The sequence below is a fragment of the Ahaetulla prasina genome, chromosome 4 (genome assembly GCF_028640845.1).
Source record: "Ahaetulla prasina isolate Xishuangbanna chromosome 4, ASM2864084v1, whole genome shotgun sequence".
Lineage (NCBI taxonomy): Eukaryota > Metazoa > Chordata > Lepidosauria > Squamata > Colubridae > Ahaetulla > Ahaetulla prasina.
In genome coordinates this window covers 1,194,128-1,218,933 of record NC_080542.1, presented here as the reverse complement: position 1 = coordinate 1,218,933, position 24,806 = coordinate 1,194,128, and the positions used below count along the sequence as shown (strand labels likewise).

The following is a 24,806-nucleotide window of genomic DNA, read 5'->3' as shown; positions in this document are numbered from 1 at the left end:
CAGCCAGTCAAGGGCCAGGCTTTGGGTAGGGGGCAGCCATCCCTCCCCGCCCCATCAGTCCCAGCCAGGAGCAGATAACACCGGCCGGGAGGTGGGAGGAAGGATGGGGGGGGTCCCTCTCTTTCCAGAACGCCTGAGCTTCACCGCCGGTGGGGCTGCTCACAGCATGGCCCCCTGCCTGGAAATCAAAGCCCCCTATCCTCTCTACGACAGCTCCCCTCCCCCACAATTCTGGAGGCCTCAGAGGCTGGGCCAACGACAGATAAAGACCCTTCCCGATGAAGCCCTTAGAATCAGGGCTGCAAAGCTTGGGGATCACAGCTCCCTCCCGTTTTTTAAACCCCCCCCCCACATCCTTCAGTGCAAAAGAGGCAGGCCTCCTCCAGGCCTGGGGGTGGCGGTGCTACTACACAACCCATAAACCCCACCGGCTTTGCCAGCCAGGTTGAATAATGCTGCCCCTAATATTCTGCTCTTCCCTCTGCCTCAAGAGGGGTTTTTTGGGGGGGGAGGCATTGCCCATCAATGTCTACTCAGGCTATGCTCAAATAGCCCCCCTCCCTTATTTTGTTCAATGGACTTGGTGGGGTTTGGGGGAAGGCTGGTGGAGGAGGGTGAGGAACTGAAGCCACCTTCGCTTAAAGGGCCACCCCAATTCAAACCATACAGATTGGGAGGGGGGGTCTCAGCCCCCCCCTTTCCCCCACCTCCCTTGTGAGAAGCTGCTGCTTCCAGATGGGTTAGGGCCACCAATCCCAGCATTCCCCCCAGCCAGGCTGGCTGGCAAGGCCTGGGCCTGGTGGGGGAGGGGGGGGTCTCGCCAATGGAGCAGGCCCCAAATAGCACATGGTCGGCAACCAGAAATCCGGAGCACTCCATCCGGCCCAAAAACCTTGCTCCCCTCCCCTTTCCTTCATCAGCCCGTTTCACGGTCCACCAGGCCCATTGAACCCCCTTTATTTACCTGTGGGTGTTATTATTATTATTTTTAATCATCGATTAAATTTCTAATTCGGAGTCCGCACCCTGCAACTCACCCTATCATAAAAAACAGCCAGCAGGTTTTGAAAAACCAACCAGGAAATTATTATTATTATTATTATTGCATTTTTGGGACATGTGCTCAATTAGACTTCTTTGAGGCCTAGGAGAGGAGGAGGAGGAGGAGTAGTGGGGAGATAAGAAGCCCCTCCCAGACAGAAAGAGGGCCTGATCTCCAGGGCGACTCAGCCCTTTCAATTTGGGGAGAGACCCCCCCCCTTCCCAGTTCCTCACGTCTACGGAAGGGTCCCAGAAGCATTTCTGAAGTCTGGGGGTCCTTCAGTTGGGGAATGGATTCATTTATTGATACTCAGCAGGCCTTGATACTGATATATTGATACTCGGAGTTTAAGGCCTTGAACGCAGGACTCACACCGGTTCCCAGAGCCGGGAGTCCCTGCAAATGGGGCGCCCCCCCCCCAAAAAAATGAAATTGAGTTTGAGAAAGAAGTCCATTTAGTTTCTACAATCCGGACACGAGGGGGGGGATTTCCCCTCCACGCCCCACTTGGTCTTTCTCCTTCCACTCCAAGCTAGAACCTCCTAAAAGTGGGGAGGGGGATTTTCTGCCTGCTTTGCTCCCCCCCCAAGTGCCCACTCTGAGATTTTGCACCCGGGAAAGCACGTAACAGCCTAATGCTCCTTTCCTAGGTGCAGATGAGGCCTGGGGAAGGGGGGGGTCGTCTTTGGACAGGATTAAGAGGACCCCCTCCCCAGGGGCAAGGGCTTCCTCATCATGGGGTGGGGGGGGAACTTCTTCTCTGCCTCTGAAGCTTCTCCCCACACCTGCCCCCTCCATCTTTCCAGGAATAGCAAACCACATCTAGAGAGACGAGGCGAGGGGTGGGTTCCGTCTCCCCCCCCTTCCAGCTCTGCCCTCCCCTTCTGCCTCCCTGTCTCTCTGATCACAGCTGCTCTTCTCCCCCCCCACACACCTCGATCCCTCTGCCCCCCCAAAATCTCCTTCTTCGCTCTGCCCTCCTACCCATCGCCAGGGAGTGAAGGGGGGGGGGGCTCGCTTGCCAGGCAGAGTCTTGTATGTGTCAGCACCTCACTCACTGCGCGCCCCCCCCCCACCGCCGCCGCCGCCGCCAAAGCCACGTTCAGCCTCCAGGGAACCTAAAGTGGAGGGGGGGAGAACGGGACGGGACGACAAAGCCGGTTCCTCCAGCCGGCTCCGGGTGCAAGGCGTGAGGGAGGCCCCCCCAAGGATGGGAGAGGAGCCGGACAGCGGCCAGGTGCCCGGGAGGTGCAGCAAAATGGACGAAAGAACCGGCAGCTGGGTGGACGGGGAAAGCGGGGGGGGGGCGGAGGGCCGTGGGGGGGGAAGCATACGAAGAGGATGGAGGGAGGGAGGGAAGGAGGGAGGGAGCCATCGTTGCAGGAGGGAAAGAAGGGTGGGTGGGCTTCAGGAAAACCACCTGCCCGCAGGAAAATCTACTCGGGGAGGGGGAGGGGGAGACATTCCTCGGTTAGGAACGATGTGGGAGCGGGGGGCGAGGGAAGGGCTGCCCTGGAGGGGGGGAGGGAGGCGAGGCGAGCGCGTGGAAGAAGCACTTGGGGCCTTGCCCCCCTCCCCCACAATGGCTCCACGCCAGGGGGAATTTTGGAGCTGAGGATGGATGGATGGATGGATGGATGGATGGGGAGGGGGAGGGGGGGTCCAGCCTCCGAGAAGCAGGAGAGATGCGGATTTGAGGGGAGGGGACCAGCCGAGCCTCGAAGCGCAGGGATGCGAAGCGCGATGCCAGCGCCGGGGAGAGTCGGGGGCCCCTCGCTCGCTCGCTCGCTCGCTCGCCCACCCACCCAATCGCTGGATGCTTACCGGCCTTAGCAGGAGGAGGAGGAAGAGGAAGAGGAGGAAGAAGAGGAGGAGAAGGAGCCGCCGCGCCGCCGCCGCCGCCGCCTCTGGGCTCCGCGCTCGCCGGCCGGGTCTCGGGGTGCAGCCGCCGCGCGGGGCTCTCCGCCTCCGCCGCCCTCGACGCGCGCTGGCCGCATCCTGGAGGGAGGGCGCGGGCGCGGGCGCGGGAGGAGGCGGCTCTCTGCCGAAGGCCGGGGAGGGGGAGGGGGGTTGCGGGCAGCGGGGCCGCCGAGATCCGAGCGCCGAGGAGCCCAGCGGGAGATGCACGGGGCCGCCACGACCCCCCGCCGCCGCCGCCGCCGCCGCTGCTCCAGCCGCCCGCCCGCCCGCCGATGATGCTCCGCTCGTTCGCCTGCCTGCCTGCCTCGCCCACCTCCCGCATCAGCGGCCGCGTCAGGGCGGGGGGCGGGAGCGGCGCGGGGGGCGGGGGGACCCGGGCCCGCGCGGGGGGGGCCGCCTCTGGAGAGGAGTGGGGGTGGGTGGGGGCGAAGAAGAACCCGGACCACCCCCCAAGTATCAGCCCCCCCCCTCCAAGGCCGGGGTGGGAGGGGGCGCCTCCGGAGAAGGGCGGAGGGCGCGACGAGTCGCGCAAGCCGGACCCCCCAAGTGGCAGAGCCCCCCTCAAGGCCGGCGGGTGGGGGAAGAAGCGGAAAGGACCCGGACCACCCCCCAAGTGGCAGGGCAGCCCTCCCTCCCAAAGCCGGGGAGACCGAAGCGATTGAGGAGGGGGCGCCTCCGGAGAAAGGCGTGGGGGGCAGGAGTCACGCAAGCCGGACCCCCCCAAGTGGCAGAGTCCGCTCAAGCCGAGGAGTGGGCCAAGAAGCGGAAAGAACCCGGAACCCCCAAGTGATAGCCCACCCCCTTCAAGGCTGACTAGCCCGATCCTTAACAAGGAGGGAGCAATTGAGGAGAGTCTGGGCTTCCCTAAGGAACATCCAGACCTTCCTTCCCTATGCCGTGTGGGGCAGGGGGTTTAGGGGCACCTGTAATTGGGGGGTTTGGACAAGTGCTGAATCCGGATAGTTCTCAACCTAGTCACACTCTGCTAATGGGGGGTGAGGGTCTTCTTTGTTAGGAGGCCCTGAGCATCAGTTGATTAATCCGACCCATCAATTTCTGGATAAAAATACACCCAGCTGGATGAAGAGACCACTTCTGGTAAGAAATCTGCCCCCACCCCCCCAGGCCTGGTACCAGAACGCAGCATGGGGAATTCTGGGAGTTGTAGTCTCCAAAGCATTCAGGTTGGTGACCTTCCAGTCTTCGGAAAGAAGGGAAGCCCACCTGCCTCCAAGGGGAAGACGGGGCTTGTGATCTACCCTCTGGTTAGAGGAATCGTGGCTTGTTAAATAAGCCACCATTGTCCACCTGCAATCCTAAACCATCAATCGGGGCTTATTGCCTGGCTGGGGGATTCTGGGAGTTGAAGTCCACCAGGCTTAAAGTGGCCAAGGTTGGAGACCCCTGCCCCTCAAATATTGGAACTCCACTATGTATGTCCTTCTTTTCATTAAACTAGACATACCCAATTCCTGCAACTGTTGTTCTTCGTATGTTTTAACCTCCAGCCCCCTCATCCTCTTAGTTGCTCTTCTCTCTTGGACAGCTGAAGCCCTGAAGCCCTCCTCCCCTTTGAGCCCATGGTTTGAAGCCCCCTCCTCACCTGCATTTTGGCGTGACATCCTTGGAACCTGTGAAGATGGTGAAGAGCGAGAGAGAGAGAGACCCCTTCCCACCAGCAAAATGTTAAGAGTCCCTCAACATCCCCTTTGCATTGTGGACGGTCGTGGACGGACAGTAGATTCCAGCTCCCATCATCCTCGGCCGCTAAATATCTCGCTTCTAGTTCTGCCAAATAAAGGGTGAGAATTGGGGGTGGGTGGGAGGCACACAATCAACCCCCAAGCTGTGACGTTGGGCGGCCTCGTAGTAGGTACACCCTGGAGCTCATGCTTTAGAATTCGTCATGATTTGAGGCGGTCAAATTGCAAGAATCCGACAACTGGGGAGGGGAGCTCTGGCAAGGAGCCCCCCCACTCCCGCCCGTAGGTTGGCACATGGTTTGGCACGGCCCTTTGTCTGCAGAGGGGAACCCCGAGACAGCCAGGGGTAAGCTCCACCACGGGCCAAAACCACAGGGGGTTGGACTAGATGACCTCCAAGGGTCCTTCCAACTCAAGATCAATCTGCAAGGCCGGTTTTGGAGGGAGGGGACTGCCGCTCCATTTATGGCCTGTTGAGTGAATGGCCTCCTGGGAAATTTGAAGGTGGGGGCGTATGGGGGGGCTGGGGGCCCCCAAAAACCACCTGATGTCCCCCCCCCGAATGTGTCTGATCTATGGACAGCGCTTCTCTTCTAAGGGAATTTGCCCCAACAGCAATCCTCGACTTACGACCGCCACTGAGCCCCACATGTCCGTCGCTAAACGAGACAGTTGGTAAGTGGGTTTTGTCCCCATTTAACGACTTTCTTGCCTTACTGGTTAAGTGAGTCACACAGTCCTTAACCGAACCCGACTTCCCCACGGACTTTAGCCTGTCGTAAGGTCGCAAAAGGGGATCGCGTGCGGCCGTCATAAATGCGAGTCAGTTGCCGAGTTTCTGAATTTTGGTCACGGGAGGGGGTGCTGTAACAACGGTCATAAGTGTGAAAAACGGCCGTAAGTCCCTTTTCCCCCCCCAGTGCCGTCGTAACTTTGAAACGGTCACTGAAGGAAGGGCCGTAAATTGAGGACTTCCTGTGTTCGGGTCTCACACACAAGAGACGTGAACCCGATGCGAATTTGATCCGAAATGCAGGCCAAGGTAGCAAAAAAAGAAGATTTTGGAGCAAGATTTGAGGCCAGATTTAAAATGGAGGGGAAAAGAGACCGTTAGGAAGAACGGCTGACACCCCCCCACCTCCTTTCTTGGGGGGGGGGCGACAAGTAAGCCCCCTGAGAGAGAAAAGGGGTGCATGGGAGGCTAAACTAGAGGGGATGGAGGTCCCCCCCCCTTTGTCAAAATCAATTCACCCTAGTACAACAATAAAGCAAAATTCCTTGTAGTGATACTGTTTCCAGACCTGGCCTACCTTGCAGGGGGGGAGACACTTTGAAAATTATACACCCACACAAACACAACCACACACACACACACACACATAGCCCACCATGCTTTACAAAGCACTGTGAGTGAACCTCTGGGACTTGCAATTTATTTGCATATTTGCAGCCATTAATCTGCAATCTTATTTAAATTTGTTGTTTAACCACACACACACACACTCCATCTCTTGGGACCCCCCCCCACCCCTTGTGCCTTCCACAAAGTGGCTCAGTTGGGGGAGGGATTCAGGGGCAGGGGGTGGCAAACCCATTATGGGTGGTGGGATTGTTTTAAGAGCCTCCTTCTCTTCATCCTTCTACTGCATCCCTTCTCCTCCTGCGCCTTCCTTCCTCCTTTCTCTCCTCCTCCTCTTCCTTTCCTCCTTCTCCTTCCTCCTTCTCTTCCTTCTCCTTTCTTCCTTCTCCTCCTCCTTCCTCTTCCTTCCTCTCCTCCTCCTCCTTCCTCTTCCTCCTCTTCATCCTTCTATTTCTCCATCCCTCCTTCTCCTTCTCTCCTCCTCCTCTTCCTTCCTCCTTCTCCTTCTCTTCCTTCTCTTCATCCTTCTACTCCATCCCTTCTCCTCCTGCTCCTTTCTTCCTTCCTCTCCTCCTCTTCATCCTTCTACTTCTCCATCCCTTCTCCTCCTTCTCCTTTCTTCCTTCTCCTCCTCCTTCCTCTTTCTCTCCTCCTTCTCCTCCTCCTTCTCTTCGTTCTCTTCATCCTTCTATTTCTCCATCCCTTCTCCTCCTTCTCCTTTCTCTCCTCCTCCTCTTCCTTTCCTCCTTCTCCTTCTCTTCCTTCTCTTCATCCTTCTACTCCATCCCTCCTCCTCCTTCTCCTTTCTTCCTTCCTCTCCTCCTTCTTCTCCTCTTCTTACTCTCCTCCTCTTCCTCCTCTTCCTCCTTCTACTTCTCCATCCCTTCTCCTCCTTCTCCTTTCTTCCTTCTCCTTCCTCTTCCTCCTCCTGCTGCCCTCCTTCTCCCCTCCCCCTCTTCTCCTCCTCCTCCTGCCCTCCTTCTCCAGCCTTCGCCTTCCAAAGAGCTCCAGGGTGGGGCGGGGTCAGATCCAAGAGTTCCCAGCTCCTGTTCTGGGGCTCATCCTCCTCATCTACTGCCCCCACCTCCCCACAGCAAGGCCCCCCACCTCCCCATTTCCCTTTCCCCCAGAGTTACCTTGCCCTGGATAATAGCTTCCCTGCCCACCTTCCCAAAGCCCAAAGCTGGCAACATGGATGCAGGCTGGGCCGATCTAATTAGCAATTAGGTTCTCCTCACCTCTTGGGGCACAGCTCCTCCCTTCCTCTCTTCCTGTCCCGCTGCCTCCCCCACCCCACCCCTCCACAAGCCAAGCCCCCAGTGCCACCCACCCCCCACCTCCTCCAGCTGGCATGGTTCCAGCCTTCTCCCTTGGCATCTCGCCAGGTGGGCAAGCACGAGGGCTCCTTGCTCTCTGGCAGGGCCTGTTTGTACAGCCCTTACCTGGCCCACAGGTGTGGAATATGATGGGGAGAAGGTGGCTTTGCCCTCAGCCACCCCCCCCGGAACTGTCCCCCGAGCTCATCTGGGTTTGAAAATCCCCGCTAACACATGGGGTTCCCCTTGCATGTGCCCCGTGTACAGAACGTGTGTGTAAGCGGACGATTGTGCCGAGCGTTTAACCTCCCTGCCTCTGCCCAGAATTTAAACGTTTGGCCTCTGTCCGTGGAGGGAATTGAAGGGCAAAAAAGTCAAATAATCCTCAATTATGCCGGAGTTTGTCCGGAGTTCTTCCTTTGAGCTCATCGGGAATTTAGATTTACTTAAAGCAGGAATATCCAACTTTGGCCACTTTTAAGACCTCTGGACTTCAACTCCCAGAATTCCACAGGTCTTAAAGGGATACCCCACTTTTAAAGGAGAGGAGCCCTTAAAAAAAACCACCGACCCCATTTTTTTACCTAGGCAGGATTTGAAAAATGAAAATAATACAGATAGTCCTCTGTTTACAACGGTTTGTTTAGTGACTGAAGTTACAGCGGCGCTGAAAAACAACAGCGTCCAGGAAAGTTGTACAGTGGGGCGAAGTTCACTTAGCAACTGTCTCGCTCAGCCACGGAAAACGTTGGGCTCGTTTCATGGTCGTAAGTCGAGGCCCAGCTGTACAAAAACCTTACGGCTGAGAGCGATGAGAGTGAGAGTTCAGGACTTCTCCTGCGGGGCCATTGGGCAGAGGGGACGGAGATTGTGGGGGGAGCCTCAGGGGGGCGACCCAGATGGAGGCCCTGCGAAGGGTCTGATGGAAGCCAAGCCCACCCAGCTGGGGGCTTCTGGTGCTCCTTTGGCAGAGACGGCTGGGGGTCACACACCTTGCAGGGGTGGGATTGGATTTGGGTGTGGGGTGGGGGAGGAATTGCATCCTTTTAACTTTTGGGGTGCGGCGGAGAGGAATCAGCTCTTTGGGGCTAAAGCACTTGGGTGGGGGGCGGCTTCGGAGGGTGGTCCCAGGGATGGTATTTGCAGTGGGTGGATCTTGTAAATTCTCCTGCTTTTATCTTGCAGCCTGGTGGCGCCATCTGGTGGCAGGGAGGGGGGACTCTAGGCGGTGGGGGGGGCCTCCTCTGTGGTGTCTGCCCCTTGTTGGCCGAAGCAAGGAGGGAGGGAGAAAAGGAAGGGAGAAAAGGGAGGGAGGGAAGGAGAGAACATGGAGAGAGAGGGAGGGAGAAAGGAAGGAAGGAAGGGAGACATAGAAAAGTGAGGAGCAGGAAGGGAGGGAAGGGAGGAAGGAAGGAGGGAAGGAAGGAGAGAAAATGGAGGGAGAGGGAGGGAGAGAGGAAGGAAGGAAAGAAGGGAGACATAGAAAAGTGAGGAGCAGGAAGGGAGGGAAGGGAGGAAGGAAGGAGGGAAGGGAGGAGAGAAAATGGAGAAAGAGGGAGGGAGATATAGAAAAGAAGGAGCGGGGAGGAAGGAAGATGAGAAAAGGAAGGAAGGAAGGAAGGGAGATATAGAAAAGAGGGAGCGGGGAGGAAGCAAGGTATAAAAAAAGGAGGAATAGAGAAGGAAGGAGGGAGGGAAGGAAGGAAGATGAGAAAAGGAAGGAAGGAAGATATAGAAAAGAGGGAGGGGGGCACCCAGGGGCTCAGGAAGGAAGGTTGCCCCCCCCCACCAGCCCCCAGCCTCCTCCAGCTCACAATCCCGGGGGAGGGGGGGGCTGGGTTGCATCACAAACCCTGCTTGGGGCAGCCCCTCCAGGGCTCTCCCCCCCCCCTTCCCCGCCCGGGACAGCAGCCCCTGTGCCAAGCGGAGGGGGCAGAGGGGGATGCCCGGCTCAGTCGGCCAGCTGCCGGCCCAGGTGCCTCGCCCATGGGGGACACCAGCCTCCTGTGCCACCCACCCCCCGAGGGCTGCTGCCTGGAGCTCCACGAGACCGTGGCTGTCTTGCTGGCACTGATCGTGGTGGTGCAACTGGCCCTCAAGCTGGCCACTGTGGTGAGGGGCCCCTGGGGGCCCGGGGATGGACGCGGGAGGCCTTGGCCTCCAATGGGGGGCCTTGGCTTGGAGGGGGGGCTGTCGGCAGTGGGGGGCAGGCCCCGAGTACAATTAAGAGAGTTAAGATGGGATCCACGACGGTTCAATCAAATACACTGGGCGCCTTGACTTACGACCAGGATGGATTGATGTCCCTAAGCGGGACAGCTGTGAGTGTTGCCCCGCTGTACCCCCTTTCATGCCACCGTTGTTAAGCGAATCACTGCATTCGTTAAGTGAGCGACATGGTCGTTCAGTGAATCCGGCTTCCCCGTGGATTTTGTCGGTTAGAAGGGCGCCAGAGGGGATCACGGGACACCCCCCCACCCCACCCCACCCCCCCATGCAGGACGCTGCGACCGTCGTAAATATGAGACAGTCGCCGAGCATCCGAATGTAAGTGATGCGACCCTGGGGATGCTGCAACGGTCGCGAGTGTGAAAAGCGGTCGTAAGTCTCTTTTTTCAGTGCTGTTGTAACTTCGAACCGCCACTAAGCGAACCGTTGTAAGTCGAGGATTACCTGTACTGCAGGGGAAGGGTTCTAGTCTGTCTGTGGTAGGACTCCATAGATCAGGGGTCTCCAACCTTGGCGACTTTAAGACTTGTGGACTTCAACTCCCAGAATCCCTCAGCCAGCAAAGCTCTCTGGGAGTTGAAGTCCAGAAGTCTTAAAGTCACCAAGGTTGGAGACCCCTGCTATAGATGATGGGGGAGGAGGTTGTACCCCATGGGAGTTGTAGTCCTGTCCAAGAACAGGCAGTGGCACCTCGAATTTTCAGAGCCCAGTTCTACAATCCCAGCTGCCGAATTTTGCACCTTGTTTTTGTATTGTTTTCTTTAGTTTTGGGACGTTATAAAGTCTGTCTTTTAAGCATTTTTAAATTATGCTTTCTAGGGTGTTTTTCTTTTTTTTAAAAAAAACTGCTTTTATTCACATATTTTTATACGGTTTTCTCAACCACCCAGAGTCTCTTAGACGGGACGAGCGGCCTAGAAATTAAATGAATAAATGCAGAGGCAAATCTCGGGTCCCGAGAGCGGCTTGGTGGTTTATTATAAAATGTCTGGATTAAAACTCCTTCCCTCTTTCCTCCCGACCAGATCTGCTTTTACTTCTGCTGCTTCGTGAGGAACCTGTGTGCAGGGCAGGCGGCCGTCAAAGGTGAGGGGTGGGGGGTGGGGGGTTGATAGCAGAAAGTGGGGTGCGGAGGTCGGGGGGCTTCAACTTCCGTTGAAATGTTTCCGAATATTAGTAAAGTCTATAAGTAATTCAGTGAGTGGTGCGGTGGCCTAAACGTGGAGCCTCTCGCCTCACAATCAGGAGGCTGTGTGTGTTTGTAGAGGCAGATATTTCTCTCTCTCTCTGGGCACATCTTGCTGGGGGGGAAAACTCCGCTCTGGCAACCAGAAAGGCATTCGGCCAGTAAAACACTCAGCTCCATTCCGTTTTCAACCTGTTTTTAGGCTGTTTTTCAAGCTGTTTTCAGGCCGCTTTTCAAGCTGTTTTCCAGGCTGTTTTTCAAGCTGTTTTCAGGCCATTTTTCAGGCTGTTTTCAGACTTTTTCAGGCTGTTTTTCAGGCTGTTTTCAGGCTGTTTTTCAAGCTGTTTTCAGGCCGCTTTTCAAGCTGTTTTCAGGCTGTTTTTCAGGCTGTTTTCAGGCTGTTTTTCAGGCTGTTTTCAGGCCACTTTTCAAGCTGTTTTCAGGCTGTTTTTCAAGCTGTTTTCAGGCTGTTTTCAGGCCGTTTTTCAGGCTGTTTTCAGACTTTTTCAGGCTGTTTTTCAGGCTGTTTTCAGGCCGCTTTTCAAGCTGTTTTCAGGCTGTTTTTTAGGCTGTTTTCAGGCTGTTTTCAGGCTGTTTTCAGGCCATTTTCCAAACTGTTTTCAGGCTGTTTTTCAGGCTGTTTTCAGGCCACTTTTCAAGCTGTTTTCAGGCTGTTTTACAGGCTGTTTTCAGGCCGTTTTCCAAACTGTTTTCAGGCCGCTTTTCAAGCTGTTTTCAGGCTGTTTTTTGGCTGTTTTCAGGCTGTTTTTCAGGCTGTTTTCAGGCCATTTTCCAGGCTGTTTTCAGACCGTTTTCCAGGCCGTTTTCCAGGCCGTTTTCCAAGCTGTTTTCAGGTTGTTTTTCAGGCTGTTTTCAGGCCGTTTTTCAAGCTCTTTTCAGGCTGTTTTTCAAGCTGTTTTCAGGCTGTTTTCCGGCGCTCTGGCCTCCATGAAGACCAGAAGAGCAGCTGGCGATGGTGCGTGTGCCCACAGAGAGGGCTCTGCATGTCACCTCTGACACGCGTGCCATAGGTTCACCATCATGGATATAAGTAATTCAGTGAGTGGTGCGGTGGCCTAAACGTGGAGCCTCTCGCCTCACAATCAGAAGGCTGTGTGTTTGTAGAGGCAGATATTTCTCTCTCTCTCTCTGGGCACATCTTGCTGGGGGGGAAAACTCCGCTCTGGCAACCGGAAAGGCATCCGGCCAGTAAAACACTCAGCTCCATTCCGTTGAACAAACTCCACCCCAATGCAAGGGACGATGGGCTTATTAAAAAGAGGATGATATAAGTCAGTGATGGCAAATCTTTTTGCCACCCAGGGCCCAAACCGGAACGCACATTCGTGCGCATGAAGGCCTGCGTGCCGGAGCGCCAGAAATCCAAAAACCACCTGGCTGGGGCACTCATGCTTGCGTTTGGGTCGTTTTTGGGGTTGTTTTCAGGCCGTTTTCAGGCTGTTTTGGGGTAAGCTCATTCCAGAGGATAGGGGCCCCACAGAGAGGCTCTGCATGTCACCTCTGACACGCGTGCCATAGGTTCACCATCATGGATATAAGTAATTCAGTGAGTGGTGCGGTGGCCTAAACGTGGAGCCTCTCGCCTCACAATCAGGAGGCTGTGTGTACAGGAGGCAGATATTTCTCTCTTTCTGGGCACATCTTGCTGGGGGAGAAAACTCCGCTCTGGCAACCAGAAAGGCATCCGGCCAGTAAAACACTCAGCTCCATTCCGTTTCAACCTGTTTTTAGGCTGTTTTCAAGCTGTTTTCAGGCTGTTTTTAGGCTGTTTTCAGGCTGTTTTTAGGCTGTTTTTCAGGCTGTTTTCAGGCTGTTTTCAGGCCATTTTTCAAGCTGTTTTCAGGCTGTTTTCAGGCCACTTTTCAAGCTGTTTTCAGGCTGTTTTTCAGGCCATTTTTCAGGCTGTTTTCAGGCCGTTTTTCAGGCTGTTTTTCAGGCTGTTTTCAGGCCGCTTTTCAAGCTGTTTTCAGGCTGTTTTTAGGCTGTTTTTCAGGCTGTTTTCAGGCTGTTTTCAGGCCATTTTTCAAGCTGTTTTCAGGCCGTTTTCCAAGCTGTTTTCAGGTTGTTTTTCAGGCTGTTTTCAGGCCGTTTTTCAAGCTCTTTTCAGGCTGTTTTCAGGCTGTTTTCAGACTTTTCAGGCTGTTTTCCAGGCTGTTTTCAAGCTGTTTTCAGACTTTTCAGGCTGTTTTCAGGCCATTTTCAGGCTGGTTTCAGGCCATTTTCAGGCTGGTTTCAGGCCACTTTTCAAGCTGTTTTCAGGCTGGTTTCAGGCCATTTTCAGGCTGTTTTCAGGCCGTTTTCAGGCTGTTTTCAGGCTGGTTTCAGGCCACTTTTCAAGCTGTTTTCAGGCCGTTTTCAGGCTGGTTTCAGGCCACTTTTCAAGCTGTTTTCAGGCTGTTTTCAGGCTGTTTTCAGGCTGTTTTCAGGCCGTTTTCAGGCTGGTTTCAGGCCACTTTTCAAGCTGTTTTCAGGCCGTTTTCAGGCTGTTTTCAGGCTGGTTTCAGGCCACTTTTCAAGCTGTTTTCAGGCCGTTTTCAGGCTGGTTTCAGGCCACTTTTCAAGCTGTTTTCAGGCTGGTTTCAGGCCACTTTTCAAGCTGTTTTCAGGCCGTTTTCAGGCTGGTTTCAGGCCACTTTTCAAGCTGTTTTCAGGCTGGTTTCAGGCCACTTTTCAAGCTGTTTTCAGGCTGGTTTCAGGCCACTTTTCAAGCTGTTTTCAGGCCGTTTTCAGGCCGTTTTCAGGCTGGTTTCAGGCCACTTTTCAAGCTGTTTTCAGGCTGGTTTCAGGCCACTTTTCAAGCTGTTTTCAGGCCGTTTTCAGGCCGTTTTCAGGCTGTTTTCAGGCTGTTTTCAGGCCGTTTTCAGGCTGGTTTCAGGCCACTTTTCAAGCTGTTTTCAGGCCGTTTTCAGGCTGTTTTCAGGCTGTTTTTCAGGCTGTTTTCAGGCTGTTTTTCAGGCTGTTTTCAGGCCGTTTTCAGGCTGGTTTCAGGCCACTTTTCAAGCTGTTTTCAGGCTGGTTTCAGGCCACTTTTCAAGCTGTTTTCAGGCCGTTTTCAGGCTGTTTTCAGGCTGTTTTCAGGCCGTTTTCAGGCTGGTTTCAGGCCACTTTTCAAGCTGTTTTCAGGCTGTTTTCAGGCCGGTTTTCAGCTTGTGGCAAAAGGTGCGGAGGTCAGGAAGTTGGCGAAGTCCTGGGGTAAGCTCATTCCAGAGGATAGGGGCCCCCACAGAGAAGGCTCTCGCCCTGGGGGTCGCCAGCTGGCATTGTTTGGCTGACGGCACCCTGAGGAGACCCTCTCTATGGGTCTTATTTGCACTTTTTCCAAAGTCTCAACCTCTTTTTTGTAACGTGGGGACCAAAACTGGATGCAGTAATATTCCAGGTGCTGCCTTACTAAGGCTTTACAAAGCGGTGCTAATCCTTCACCTGATTCCGATTCTATGCCTTTGTTCGTTTATTTGATGTTTGTTTATTTAGAATTCTTTGCCCACTTTGGTTTCACATTTGCAGCAGGAAGCAGACTGCCCAAGGGTGCTGAACCGCAAACCTACCCTTTAAAACACAACAATAAAACAGCGCCAACAACTCTTTGGGCTCTCAACGTTTCAGTTTGAATGCAGGGTGTGTAAATAGATAAGACTAACAGTTAAAACCACTGCCATAAATGGGCGAAAGGCGACAAATTGCACCCTGGTTTAAGCAGCAGATAAAAACATCCGTAATGAAACGTTGGGGCACACCTGGAAGTGTTGTAGAGCCAAACGGTTGTTAAATGAGTTTTGCCCCGTTTTACCCCCTTTCTTGCCACCGCCGTTAAGTGCATCGCTGCCATTGTTAAATTAGTCACAGGGTCGTTAAGTGAATCCAGTACCCCCATTGACCCTCCGATATTGCTCGTGACACCCCACCGAGGCTGCTCCCCCAGCCTCTCGCGTTCCACATCATCTTTTTGCCAACGGATCTTCTCTCTTTTCCAGAACCCGAAAAACCTCCGGTTCTCGTCCGCCCGGTGAAGAAAGTGTATCCCCAAAAGCCATCGATACAATACTCCGACGATGATCCCCCGCGCCGACGCCGGCGCCGCAGCCGATCGCCACAACGGCGCTGTCTCCAGTGTACCCTGGAGCCGCTCAAGTTGACCATGAACTTGGAAAACAGGCACTTCCGATGCAGGGAACATTGTCATCACCGACACTCGTACCCCGATTATCCACCGTGCAGCTCGCCCCGTTATTACAACTGCGAATGCGACACCCGACCCCGGCCCCGCACCTCCTCGGCTCCCTCAGCCTACCCCAGCCCCCATTTCCGAGACGTCGCCGTGGGGACTTCCGACCTGGCTGTTAATGTCCCTACCGAGGAACGCAGGAACACCGGCGTGTCCACAGAACCGTACGTACGGGCCCCAGCGGCGGAACCTCAGCGTCGTTCCATAGCCAGCGGCCAGGAGGCGGAATATCTACCCACTGGACAGCACTCCCGGCGTCCTGCCAGAGTGTACATCTACCCCGTCCACCCTCAGACCCCACCGGGGAGTCGGTCACCGACTCCTGAAAGGGGCCGCCGGCGACGGACCCTCAGCCAGGACGAACAGGCGGAGTTCGAGGCACGCGAGCAGCGCCGAGGACGGGAATCCGAGACACCAGCCCCCGCGACGCAACAGCTGCAGGTCTCCGCCGGGAGTCCTCCCCGGTTCCATAACATAGTCAACACCATCATGCAAGCAGGGGCCACACCAACTGAAGGCGCGGCAGCTAACACAAAGAGGCCATCCAGGGCCGAGACCCCGCCGGGCTCCAATTGGGTGTACCGCACTAAATAAACCCTCAAGTGCAAAGCAGGGTGGAGGAGGAGAAGAGGAGGTGGAGGAGGAGGAGGAGAAAGGAAGGACAGACCTGCAGCTGTCCACAGTGGGCCTATGTTGGTTTGGGGAAGAAACATTAAAGGCAAATCCATCCATCCCATAAAATCCCGTGGCTTGCTGCTCAGGTGTCCTGGGGTCCAGGTGTCTTTGCAAACACTTTCTTTTTAAAATGTCTCAACTAACAATCTTGGGGGTGGGGAGGGCAATTTGTGGACACCCCCTGCAAGAAACTCAATTTCCCATCCACAGAAGTTGTTCACCTACCTACCTCATCCAGGGCCACAAAGGTCCTGCCCACCTGTCTGGATTTTTGGGGGTGGGGGAGATAGGGCTGGAGGGGCGCTGATTGCAACTCATCAGGAAATTAAACGCTATTATGCCAAGGAGGAACCACGGCCTCCCCCCTTTGACAGCTGTCAATCAGCATCTTCCCAAGAACAGAATGTTTTTGCTGTCATCAGCCGTGATGCTATGTGATTTTTTTCTGCCTTTTTTCAACCTGAGCATAATTTTCGCCCACCTCTAAGGGCATAATTTACATTTTGATGCGCTGTTTGGATAATCCAAGAAAGTTACAGAATAACAAGAGGTCGGAGGGACCTTGGAGGTCTTCTAGTCCAACCCCCTACTCAAGCAGAAGACCCTAGAGACCATTTCAGACAAAAAACATCTGAATGGCATGTCCTCCAAACCATAGGTTGCTTAATCAAGGTCTGTTGCCTAAGCCAAGGGTCTCCAACCTTGGTCCCTTTAAGACTTGTGGACTTTGACTCCCAGAGTTCCTCAGCCAGCTTTGCTGGCTGAGGAACTCTGGGAGTTGAGGTCCACAAGTCTTAAAGGGACCAAGGTTGGAGACCCCTGGCCTAAGCCATCAGATTCAGGCAATGTACGCTACTAAACCCTGAATGGTGGTTTGTAAGGCCCTAGGTTCAAAGACATTGCAGACAAACCAGTGCGGAGAGCTCGTCCTCCAAGGAAGCCATATGGGAGAAGGGCAGTCCTCGATTTACGACCCACCAACTTAAGAGCAGAATTTTCACTGTTAAGCAAGACGGTTGTTAAGTATGCGAGTGTGTATTTTGTATGGCGTTCACGCGATACAGGCTTAATGTGTTGAAATTCACAAAACCAGCACGTAAAATATATAAACTATATACAAATATTACAAACTCGAGTTGTACATGCAAATATATAACTATATACAAAATATATAAATATATAAAACCTCAAAGCAGCAAATTATTTTCAAATAATTCCTTATGTGAGTCCCGCCCACTTTTACAACGGCCCATGGTCGTTATGTGAACTGCTATGGCGGTTCAGCGAATCACACGGTCGTTAAACGAATCCAGCTGGGGAATTCTGGGAGTTGAAGTCCACACCCCTTTAAGTGGCCAAGATGGGAAAATATTGCTGTACAGTAACCTCCTCGGAGGGGCCCCTCACCCTGGATAAAGACCACCCCCAGCCCTCCCCACTTCGTAGCTTGTCCCCCACCCCATGACATTCCCCGGACTTCAAAGCCCCCCTTGCAATGAGTTGAACTGACCCTTCCCCACCATCTATCTCCCAGCTCCTGGCTGAGGATTATGGGGGCAGGAGTCCAGCACACTGGGAAAGGCTGAGCCAGGCAATCGGCTGTCAGCTGCGAGTTCGAATCTCCGTCCACCTTCAGACGATCCCAGAAGGGACCTTTAGAAAGGAATCTAATTCCCCCCAAAAGCACAACTCCGGGGGGGGGGCTTTGGGGAGGGGAGGTTCAGTTATTTGCAATTTCCCCGGAGTGGGTGGGGGCGCGCGGAGAAAGAAACTTTCCCGAACGTGGGAATGCTGCAAAGGGGGGCATTTGCCGGGTATATTGAGGGGAGGGTCGTACTTCTTAACCCCGCCCTCTGTTTCTCCCATTCTCGCCCCCTCCCCCGTTTCGGGGGGGGGGCTTTCCCCCAAAAGTAGAGAGAGGGCTAGCTGCCCCTCCCAGCATGTTTTAAGACCCCCTCCCCGTTTCGGGGGGCTTTCCCCCACAATGAAGCCAGCTGCCCCTCCAAGTATCTTTTAAGACCCCCTCCCCATTTCGGGGGGGGGGTTGTTCCCCCAAAATGAAGAGTGAACCAGCTGCCCCTCCCAGCATGTTTTAAGACCCCCTCCCCGTTTCGGGGGGCTTTCCCCCACAATGAAGCCAGCTGCCCCTCCCAGTATCTTTTAAGACCCCCTCCCCATTTCGGGGGGGGTGCTCCCCCAAAATGAAGAGTGAACCAGCTGCCCCTCCCAGCATGCTTTAAGACCCCCTCCCCGTTTTGGGGGGACTTTCCCCCAAAATGAAGAGTGAGCCAGCTGCCCCTCCCAGGATCTTTTAAGACCCCTCCCATTTCGGGGTGTTCCCAAAATGAAGAGTGAACCAGCTGCCTCCCAGCATGTTTTAAGACCCCTCCCGTTTTGGGGCTTTCCCCACAATGAAGCCAGCTGCCCTCCCAGTATCTTTTAAGACCCCTCCCCATTTCGGGGTGTTTCAAAATGAAGAGTGAACCAGCTGCCTCCCAGCATGCTTTAAGACCCCTCCCCGTTTCGGGGGACTTTCCCCAAAAATGAAGAGTGAGCCAGCTGCCTCCCAGCATGCTTTACGACCCCCTCCCTGTTTTGGGGGGACTTTCCCCCCAAAATGAAGAGTGAACCAGCTGCCCCTCCCAGCATGCTTTAAGACCCCCTCCCCGTTTTGGGGGGACTTTCCCCCAAAATGAAGAGTGAGCCAGCTGCCCCTCCCAGCATGCTTTAAGACCCCCTCCCCGTTTTGGGGGGGACTTTCCCCCAAAATGAAGAGTGAACCAGCTGCCTCCCAGCATGCTTTAAGACCCCTCCCGTTTTGGGGGACTTTCTGAAATGAAGAGTGAGCCAGCTGCCCCTCCCAGCATGCTTTAAGACCCCCTCCTCGTTTTGGGGGGGACTTTCCCCCGAAATGAAGAGTGAGCCAGCTGCCCCTCCCAGCATGCTTTAAGACCCCCTCCCCGTTTTGGGGGGGACTTTCCCCCGAAATGAAGAGTGAGCCAGCTGCCCCTCCCAGCATGCTTTAAGACCCCCTCCCCGTTTTGGGGGGGACTTTCCCCCAAAATGAAGAGTGAGCCAGCTGCCCCTCCCAGCATACTTTAAGACCCCCTCCCCGTTTTGGGGGGACTTTCCCCCAAAATGAAGAGTGAGCCAGCTGCCCCCCCCCAGCATCCTTTAAGAGCGCGGGGGGGTGGGGGAGGGGGGGTGACGCTGCTGGAACTACATCTCCCAGGGTTCCTGGCGGCAGCCACCCTCGGTGGGCGGGGCTTCGGGCTCGGCCAGGTAGATGCAGACAGGTGAGCGGGATGTTGCGCGGGGGCGGCAAGGAAGGAGCGGCGGAGGGGTCGCTTCTGCCCTTTCAGGACAAGGGGGGGGGAGGGGGGAGGAGTTGGGGGGGGCAGAGGTTGGTGGAGGGAGGGGGAGGCTGCACCTGTCCCAACCCGGATGCTCCGGGCCACACCTGTGGGCGTGTCTCCGTCCTTTCCTCAATCTTCTCAGCTTCCTGGTGAAGCCGAAAACCCCCGGGGTCTCCTGGTGGTCCCCCATCCCAAGACCAGACCAGACCCTGCGTAACCTTCTGTGTTCCAGGTAGAGTAAAATAGAATAGAATAGGGCTGGAAGGGACCTGGCAGGTCATCTAGTCCAGCCCCCCGCCTCTTCCGACTAACATTTCCTTCTGCAAGGAAGGCGCTTTGAGAGACCCGTCGGGGATGGCATCTCCTCCCGAGGATCCCCCACCCAAGCCAGCCCCCGCCAAGCCCCTCACGGACCTGGACTTCCATTCCGGGGTGCAGATCGCGGAGCTCAACCAACTCATCCAGGAGTACCAAGCCCGGACCACCGAGGGCAAAGAAGACCCCGAATTGTTCCAAGCCAAAGATCTGATTTTCTCGCTGCTGGGTGAGTTGTGGGGGGGGTCACGGAGGCAGAGAAAGCAACCCCCCCTCCCCCCAAAAGCCCCTTCTAGCCCTCCCCGATCCAAAGACCCCGGCCGACATACAAGAGAGTAAAAATACAGGCAAGTCCTCGACTTACGACCGCAATGGAGGCCCAGATTTCTATGGCCGAGGGAGACCGTTGTCATGTGAGTTTTTGCCCCGTTTTACGAACTTTCTTCCCACGGTTGTTAAGTGAATTGCTGCAGGTGTTAAATAAGTCACACGGTTGTTAAGTGAATCTGGTTTCTCCGTTGACTTCGCTTATTAGACGGTCGCAAAGCGGGATCCCCTGACTCTGGGACACCGCAACCGTCATAAATATGGGTCAGTGGCCAAGCGGGTGAATTTTGATCGCGTGACCCTGGGGAGTGCTGCAACGGTCGTAAGTGTGAAACATGGTCGTTAAGTCCCTTTTCTTCAGTGCCGTTATAACTTTGGACGGTCACTCAAGGGTTAGCTGTATCTTCTCGGTGCAGGTAGAAGACTTGCCCCAGTAAAGAGAGTGCTCAGCTTACAACCATTCATTTAGTGACCGTTCAAAATTGCGACGACACTGAAAAAAGTGACTTAGGCGGTGGTGAGATTCACCGGTTGTAACAACCGGTTCGCTTCGGGCACCTTCCAGAGGCTGGAAATGGGCCCGTTTCTGGACTTCCGGTACTTCCGGTAGGCCCGTTTTTCGCCCTCCCCAGGCTCCAGAGGCTTTTCTTGAGCCTCCGGGAAGGCCAAAACGGCCTCCCCTGGGCACTGGAGGCCCTCCAGAGCAGGAGTCTCCAACCTTGGTCCCTTTAAGACTTGTGGACTTCAACTCCCAGAGTTCCTCAGCCAGCTTTGCTGGCTGAGGGACTCTGGGAGTTGAAGTCCACAAGTCTTAAAGGGACCAAGATTGGAGACCCCTGCTCTAGAGGCTGGAAACGGGCCTGTTTCTGGATTTCCGGTAGGCCCGTTTTTCGCCCCCAGTCCTTGGAACAACCAGTTCGGCGAACAAGATTAAAATTAACATTAGGTTCGGCCGAACTGGTGCGAACCGGCTGAATCCCACCCCTGGACTTTTTTTCACACTTTCAGACTGTTGCAGTATTCCCACGGTCACATGATCAAAATTCAGATGCTTGACAACTGACTCATATCTATGACGGTCGCGGCGTCCCTGCATCAGGGGATCCCCTTTTACCGACCTTCTGACAAGCAAAAGTCAACGTTGGGGAAGCCAGATTGGCTCAACAACCATATGATTCACTTAACAACGGCAGGGATTCACTCCCTTGACATCCAAAGTCCTAACGGAGAAAGAGGAAGAAGAAAAAGAAGAGGTATCGCACTTCACAACAGACATGTTGGGTTCAGTTGTGGCCATAAATCGAGGACTAGCTGTATTTGCAAATTTAAATTTAGTAAGTTTGCTTCTTATGTAAAAGACGGAGTGGCAGAACCTGGGAGGGTGAAGTCAAGCAAGGGATCACTCTAGAATCCCCACGTAGCCACAAGTGAACTAAGTACAAGTAGTTCTCGACTTGCAACCGTTCGCTTAGTGATCATTTGAAGTTACAACAGAACTGAAAAAAGTGACATGAGTATTTTTCACACTTATGACCATTGCAGCATCCCCGTGGTCACATGATTTACATTCGGGTGCTTGACAACTGATTCACATTTATGACGGCTGCAGTGTCCTAGGGTCATGTGATCACCTTCTAACAAGCAATGGAGAAGTCAGATTCAGTTAACAGCCGTGTTACTAAATTAGCAACTGCGGCGATTCACTTAACAAACGTGGCAACGAAAGTCGTAAAATGGGGCAAGACTCCCTTAACAAATTTCTCACTTAACAACATAAATTTTGGGCTCAATTGTCATAAGTTGAGCAATAAAACAGTTTAGTTAGAAGATTCCTGCGCAGGGGCTTTCAGCAATAAAGGAGTTTAGTTAGAAGATTCCTGCGCATGGGCTTTCAGCAATATAGTAGTTTAGTTGGAAGATTCGTGCACATGGGCTTTCAGCAATAAAGCAGTTTAGTTAGAAGATTCCTGCACAGAGGCTTTCAGCAATAAAGCAGTTTAGTTGGAAGATTCCTGCACATGGGCTTTCAGCAATAAAGTAGTTTAGTTGGAAGATTCCTGTGCATGGGCTTTCAGCAATAAAGCAGTTTAGATAGAAGATTCCTGCACATGGGCTTTCAGCAATATAGTAGTTTAGTTGGAAGATTCCTGTGCATGGGCTTTCAGCAATAAAGTAGTTTAGTTGGAAGATTCCTGTGCATGGGCTTTCAGCAATAAAGCAGTTTAGATAGAAGATTCCTGCACATGGGCTTTCAGCAATAAAGTAGTTTAGTTGGAAGATTCCTGCACAGAGGCTTTCAGCAATAAAGCAGTTTAGTTGGAAGATTCCTGTGCATGGGCTTTCAGCAATAAAGGAGTTTAGTTGGAAGATTCCTGTGCATGGGCTTTCAGCAATAAAGCAATTTAGTTAGAAGATTCCTGCACATGGGCTTTCAACAATAAGCAGTTTAGATAGAAGATTCCTGTGCAGAGGCTTTCAGCAATAAAGCAGTTTAGTTAGAAGATTCCTGTGCAGAGGCTTTCAGCAATAAAGCAGTTTAGATAGAAGATTCCTGCACATGGGCTTTCATCAATAAAGCAGTTTAGATAGAAGATTCCTGTGCAGAGGCTTTCAGCAATAAAGCAGTTTAGATAGAAGATTCCTGTGCAGAGGCTTTCAGCAATAAAGCAGTTTAGTTAGAAGATTCCTGTGCAGAGGCTTTCAGCAATAAAGCAGTTTAGATAGAAGATTCCTGTGCAGAGGCTTTCAGCAATAAAGCAGTTTAATTAGAAGATTCCTGCACATGGGCTTTCAGCAATAAAGCAGTTTAGATAGAAGATTCCTGTGCAGAGGCTTTCAGCAATAAAGCAGTTTAGTTAGAAGATTCCTGCGCAGAGGCTTTCAGCAATAAAGCAGTTTAGTTAGAAGATTCCTGTGCAGAGGCTTTCAGCAATAAAGCAGTTTAGTTGGAAGATTCCTGCACAGAGGCTTTCAGCAATAAAGCAGATTAACTGGATTTTCACATGTGGACGAGGTCTCTCACCCCTGATACTGGCAAAGGAGTGCCTTTGCTTGGCTGCTGTTCCTTGTCCACCCCCTGCCTTGTTCTCCCCACAGGCCAGGTCCAACAATCCGATGGAAAATTGCCCCCGGTCAACCGCTACCTTCTTCTCTCCGGTGGGACCCAGCAGGGCACAGTCCACGTGGATGGTACCAACCTGTGCCCTCTTTCTCCCGGCGGTGACTACGATACCAGTTTCACGCTCCTGGTGCCGGTTCTGAATGTGGCCGGCGTGCCCGTCACGTTGGACTTGACACAGAGTCCCCCTGGACACGCCCGGATCAGCCTCAAGCCTTTCGATGCCCGCACCCTGCAACGCTGGTCCGAGTGCAGCTACGGGGACGAGACGTTCCTTTCCGCAGAACTGGTGTCCGAGTGGTTTTTCCGGGCGTTTTCTGTGGCGGCCAAAGATCTCCGCGTCGAGCTTCGAGGACGCGTCACCTCTGTGATCGTCTGCGTTGGATCCTACCGTGTCCTCTATGACATCATCCCTGTAGTGGCCTTTCGAGGGTGGGCTGAGGTGGCCCAGCCGTGGCTGAGCCAGGGACATTTCTGGGACGGTAAATTGAGGGACGAAGACGTGACAGCCGGCTTCTATCTCTTCCCGTCCACTTCCGGCTCGGATTGGTACCTCGCCTTCTCGGCTAGTGAGCTGCACTTGAGGCGCATCCTTCCTCCGCCGCTGTTGTGGTCCCTGCGAGCCACCACGGCCGCCCTCCCCTGGGGTGACCTGCAGGGCCTGGGGCCGTACCACCTCTTCACCCTGGTCCTGTGGTCCTGTGAACGGCTACCGAGCCGCTACCTGGCCGAAGAGGAGAACGCAGCGCACGCCCTCCTGGGTATCCTGGACGATCTGTCGGCCAGCCTGGCCGAAGGACACCTCCCCAATTATTTTCTGCCCCAGTGGAATCTCCTGCATGGCTTATCCCTCTGGACCACGAGGATCCTGGCGCGGGCCGTGGCCCAGGTGAGGGCCAACCCTTCCAAGTACCTCCGCCAGGCTGTGGAAGGGGCCAAGGAAGCTAAACGGCAGGCCAAGGCGTATCGGCATCGGCTGATGACCCCTACGGACCCCTAGCCGCGGAGCTGCTTCAGCAGGGATGGATCCTGAACGAGCTCACCTTGTGTGCTTCGGGTAGAAGCGGACCCGTTCAGGAGGGCTGCCAGGGTGACGGTGCCCGCCTTCAACCCAGGACAGCCCCCCACAACTGGATCACCTCTGGGAATATCCCAGAATGCAACCTCCAGCTGGCTGGTGGCTGATAGGCAGGTGGTCCTCGACTTACGACCACAATTAAGCCCCCCCCCCAAATTCTGTTGCTAAGTGAGACAATTTCCGAGAAGGTTTTGCCCCATTTTACAATATTTCTTGCCAAAGTTGTAAAGCGAACCACTGCCGGTTGTTAAGTAAACACGGTTGTTAAGTGAATCTGGCTTCCCTATCGATGTGCTTGTCAGAAGGCCGCCAAAGGTGATCACGTGACACACACCCCGGGACACCGCGACCGTCATAAGTACGAGTCAGTTGCCAGGCATCCGTGTTTTGATCACGTAACCAGAGGGATGCTGCGACGGTCGTAAGTGTGAAAAATGGGTCATCAATCAGTTTTTTTCAGTGCCGATGTAACTTCGAACCGTCACTAAATGAACGGTTGTAAGTCGAGGACTAGATGTGAGAGTACTATCGTCTATTTCCAATGCAAATCCTTTTTTTTAAAAACTATTTTAATTATTTTCAAAACAGAAAATTATTTTCTTTCTTAAGTAAAATAAATCTTCTCAAGAGAGAAACATCCCAGCATATTGTGTATCTTGGGATAAAGGATATTTTGTATTAATCTTTGTCAAAATCCAGAATAAAGATTTCTTTGCCACCAAAATGTGTTGGTGTGGGTCATTTCGTGGGAAAGCCATGGGGAAAGGAAGGATCCCAGGAAGGGGGCAGGAGAGATGAAAAGGGGGCAGGGCGCTATGAACTAACGGCGTTGTTAAAGCTTGGCCCCTTTAAGAGATGTGGACTTCAACTCCCAGAATTCCTTGGCACAAATGCATTGCTTTTGAGGTACATACCCATTGTGGCCTGCTTACTCT

At 53.9% G+C, this 24,806-nt stretch overlaps 3 protein-coding genes across 7 annotated transcripts in view; 2 read left to right on the top strand and 1 right to left on the bottom strand.

Annotated features, from left to right (window-relative positions):
- Positions 1-3,235, bottom strand: part of NLGN2 (neuroligin 2) — a 63,430-nt gene extending 60,195 nt beyond the window's left edge. Inside the window, exon 1 of the mRNA XM_058180485.1 lies at positions 2,867-3,235. The gene's annotated coding sequence lies outside the window, so the exon portion shown is untranslated. The remainder of the gene's footprint in view (positions 1-2,866) is intronic.
- A 298-nt stretch (positions 3,236-3,533) lies between these two features.
- On the top strand, positions 3,534-16,259 carry LOC131196967 (uncharacterized). 2 transcript variants are annotated; one of them, XM_058180495.1, is made up of 3 exons: positions 3,534-4,060; positions 10,596-10,656; positions 14,752-16,259. In XM_058180495.1, the coding sequence occupies exons 1-3, from the start codon at positions 4,043-4,045 to the stop codon at positions 15,594-15,596; spliced, it is 924 nt and encodes a 307-aa protein (XP_058036478.1). In that variant the 5' UTR covers positions 3,534-4,042; the 3' UTR covers positions 15,597-16,259. The 2 variants fall into 2 exon arrangements, with proteins under 2 accessions (XP_058036478.1, XP_058036477.1); XM_058180494.1 differs by lacking the exon at positions 3,534-4,060 and adding an exon at positions 9,179-9,453.
- A 2,664-nt stretch (positions 16,260-18,923) lies between these two features.
- On the top strand, positions 18,924-24,576 carry TMEM102 (transmembrane protein 102). Of its 4 annotated transcripts, none has more exons than XM_058180486.1 (3): positions 18,924-18,973; positions 19,365-19,577; positions 22,772-24,576. In XM_058180486.1, exons 1-3 carry the CDS (start codon positions 18,964-18,966, stop codon positions 23,791-23,793), a joined length of 1,245 nt encoding a protein of 414 aa, XP_058036469.1. In that variant the 5' UTR covers positions 18,924-18,963; the 3' UTR covers positions 23,794-24,576. The 4 variants fall into 4 exon arrangements, with proteins under 4 accessions (XP_058036469.1, XP_058036470.1, XP_058036471.1 ...); XM_058180487.1 differs by lacking the exon at positions 18,924-18,973 and adding an exon at positions 19,103-19,265; XM_058180488.1 differs by lacking the exon at positions 18,924-18,973 and adding an exon at positions 19,103-19,265 and having other exon boundaries at positions 19,361-19,577.
- Positions 24,577-24,806: the final 230 nt, after the last annotated feature.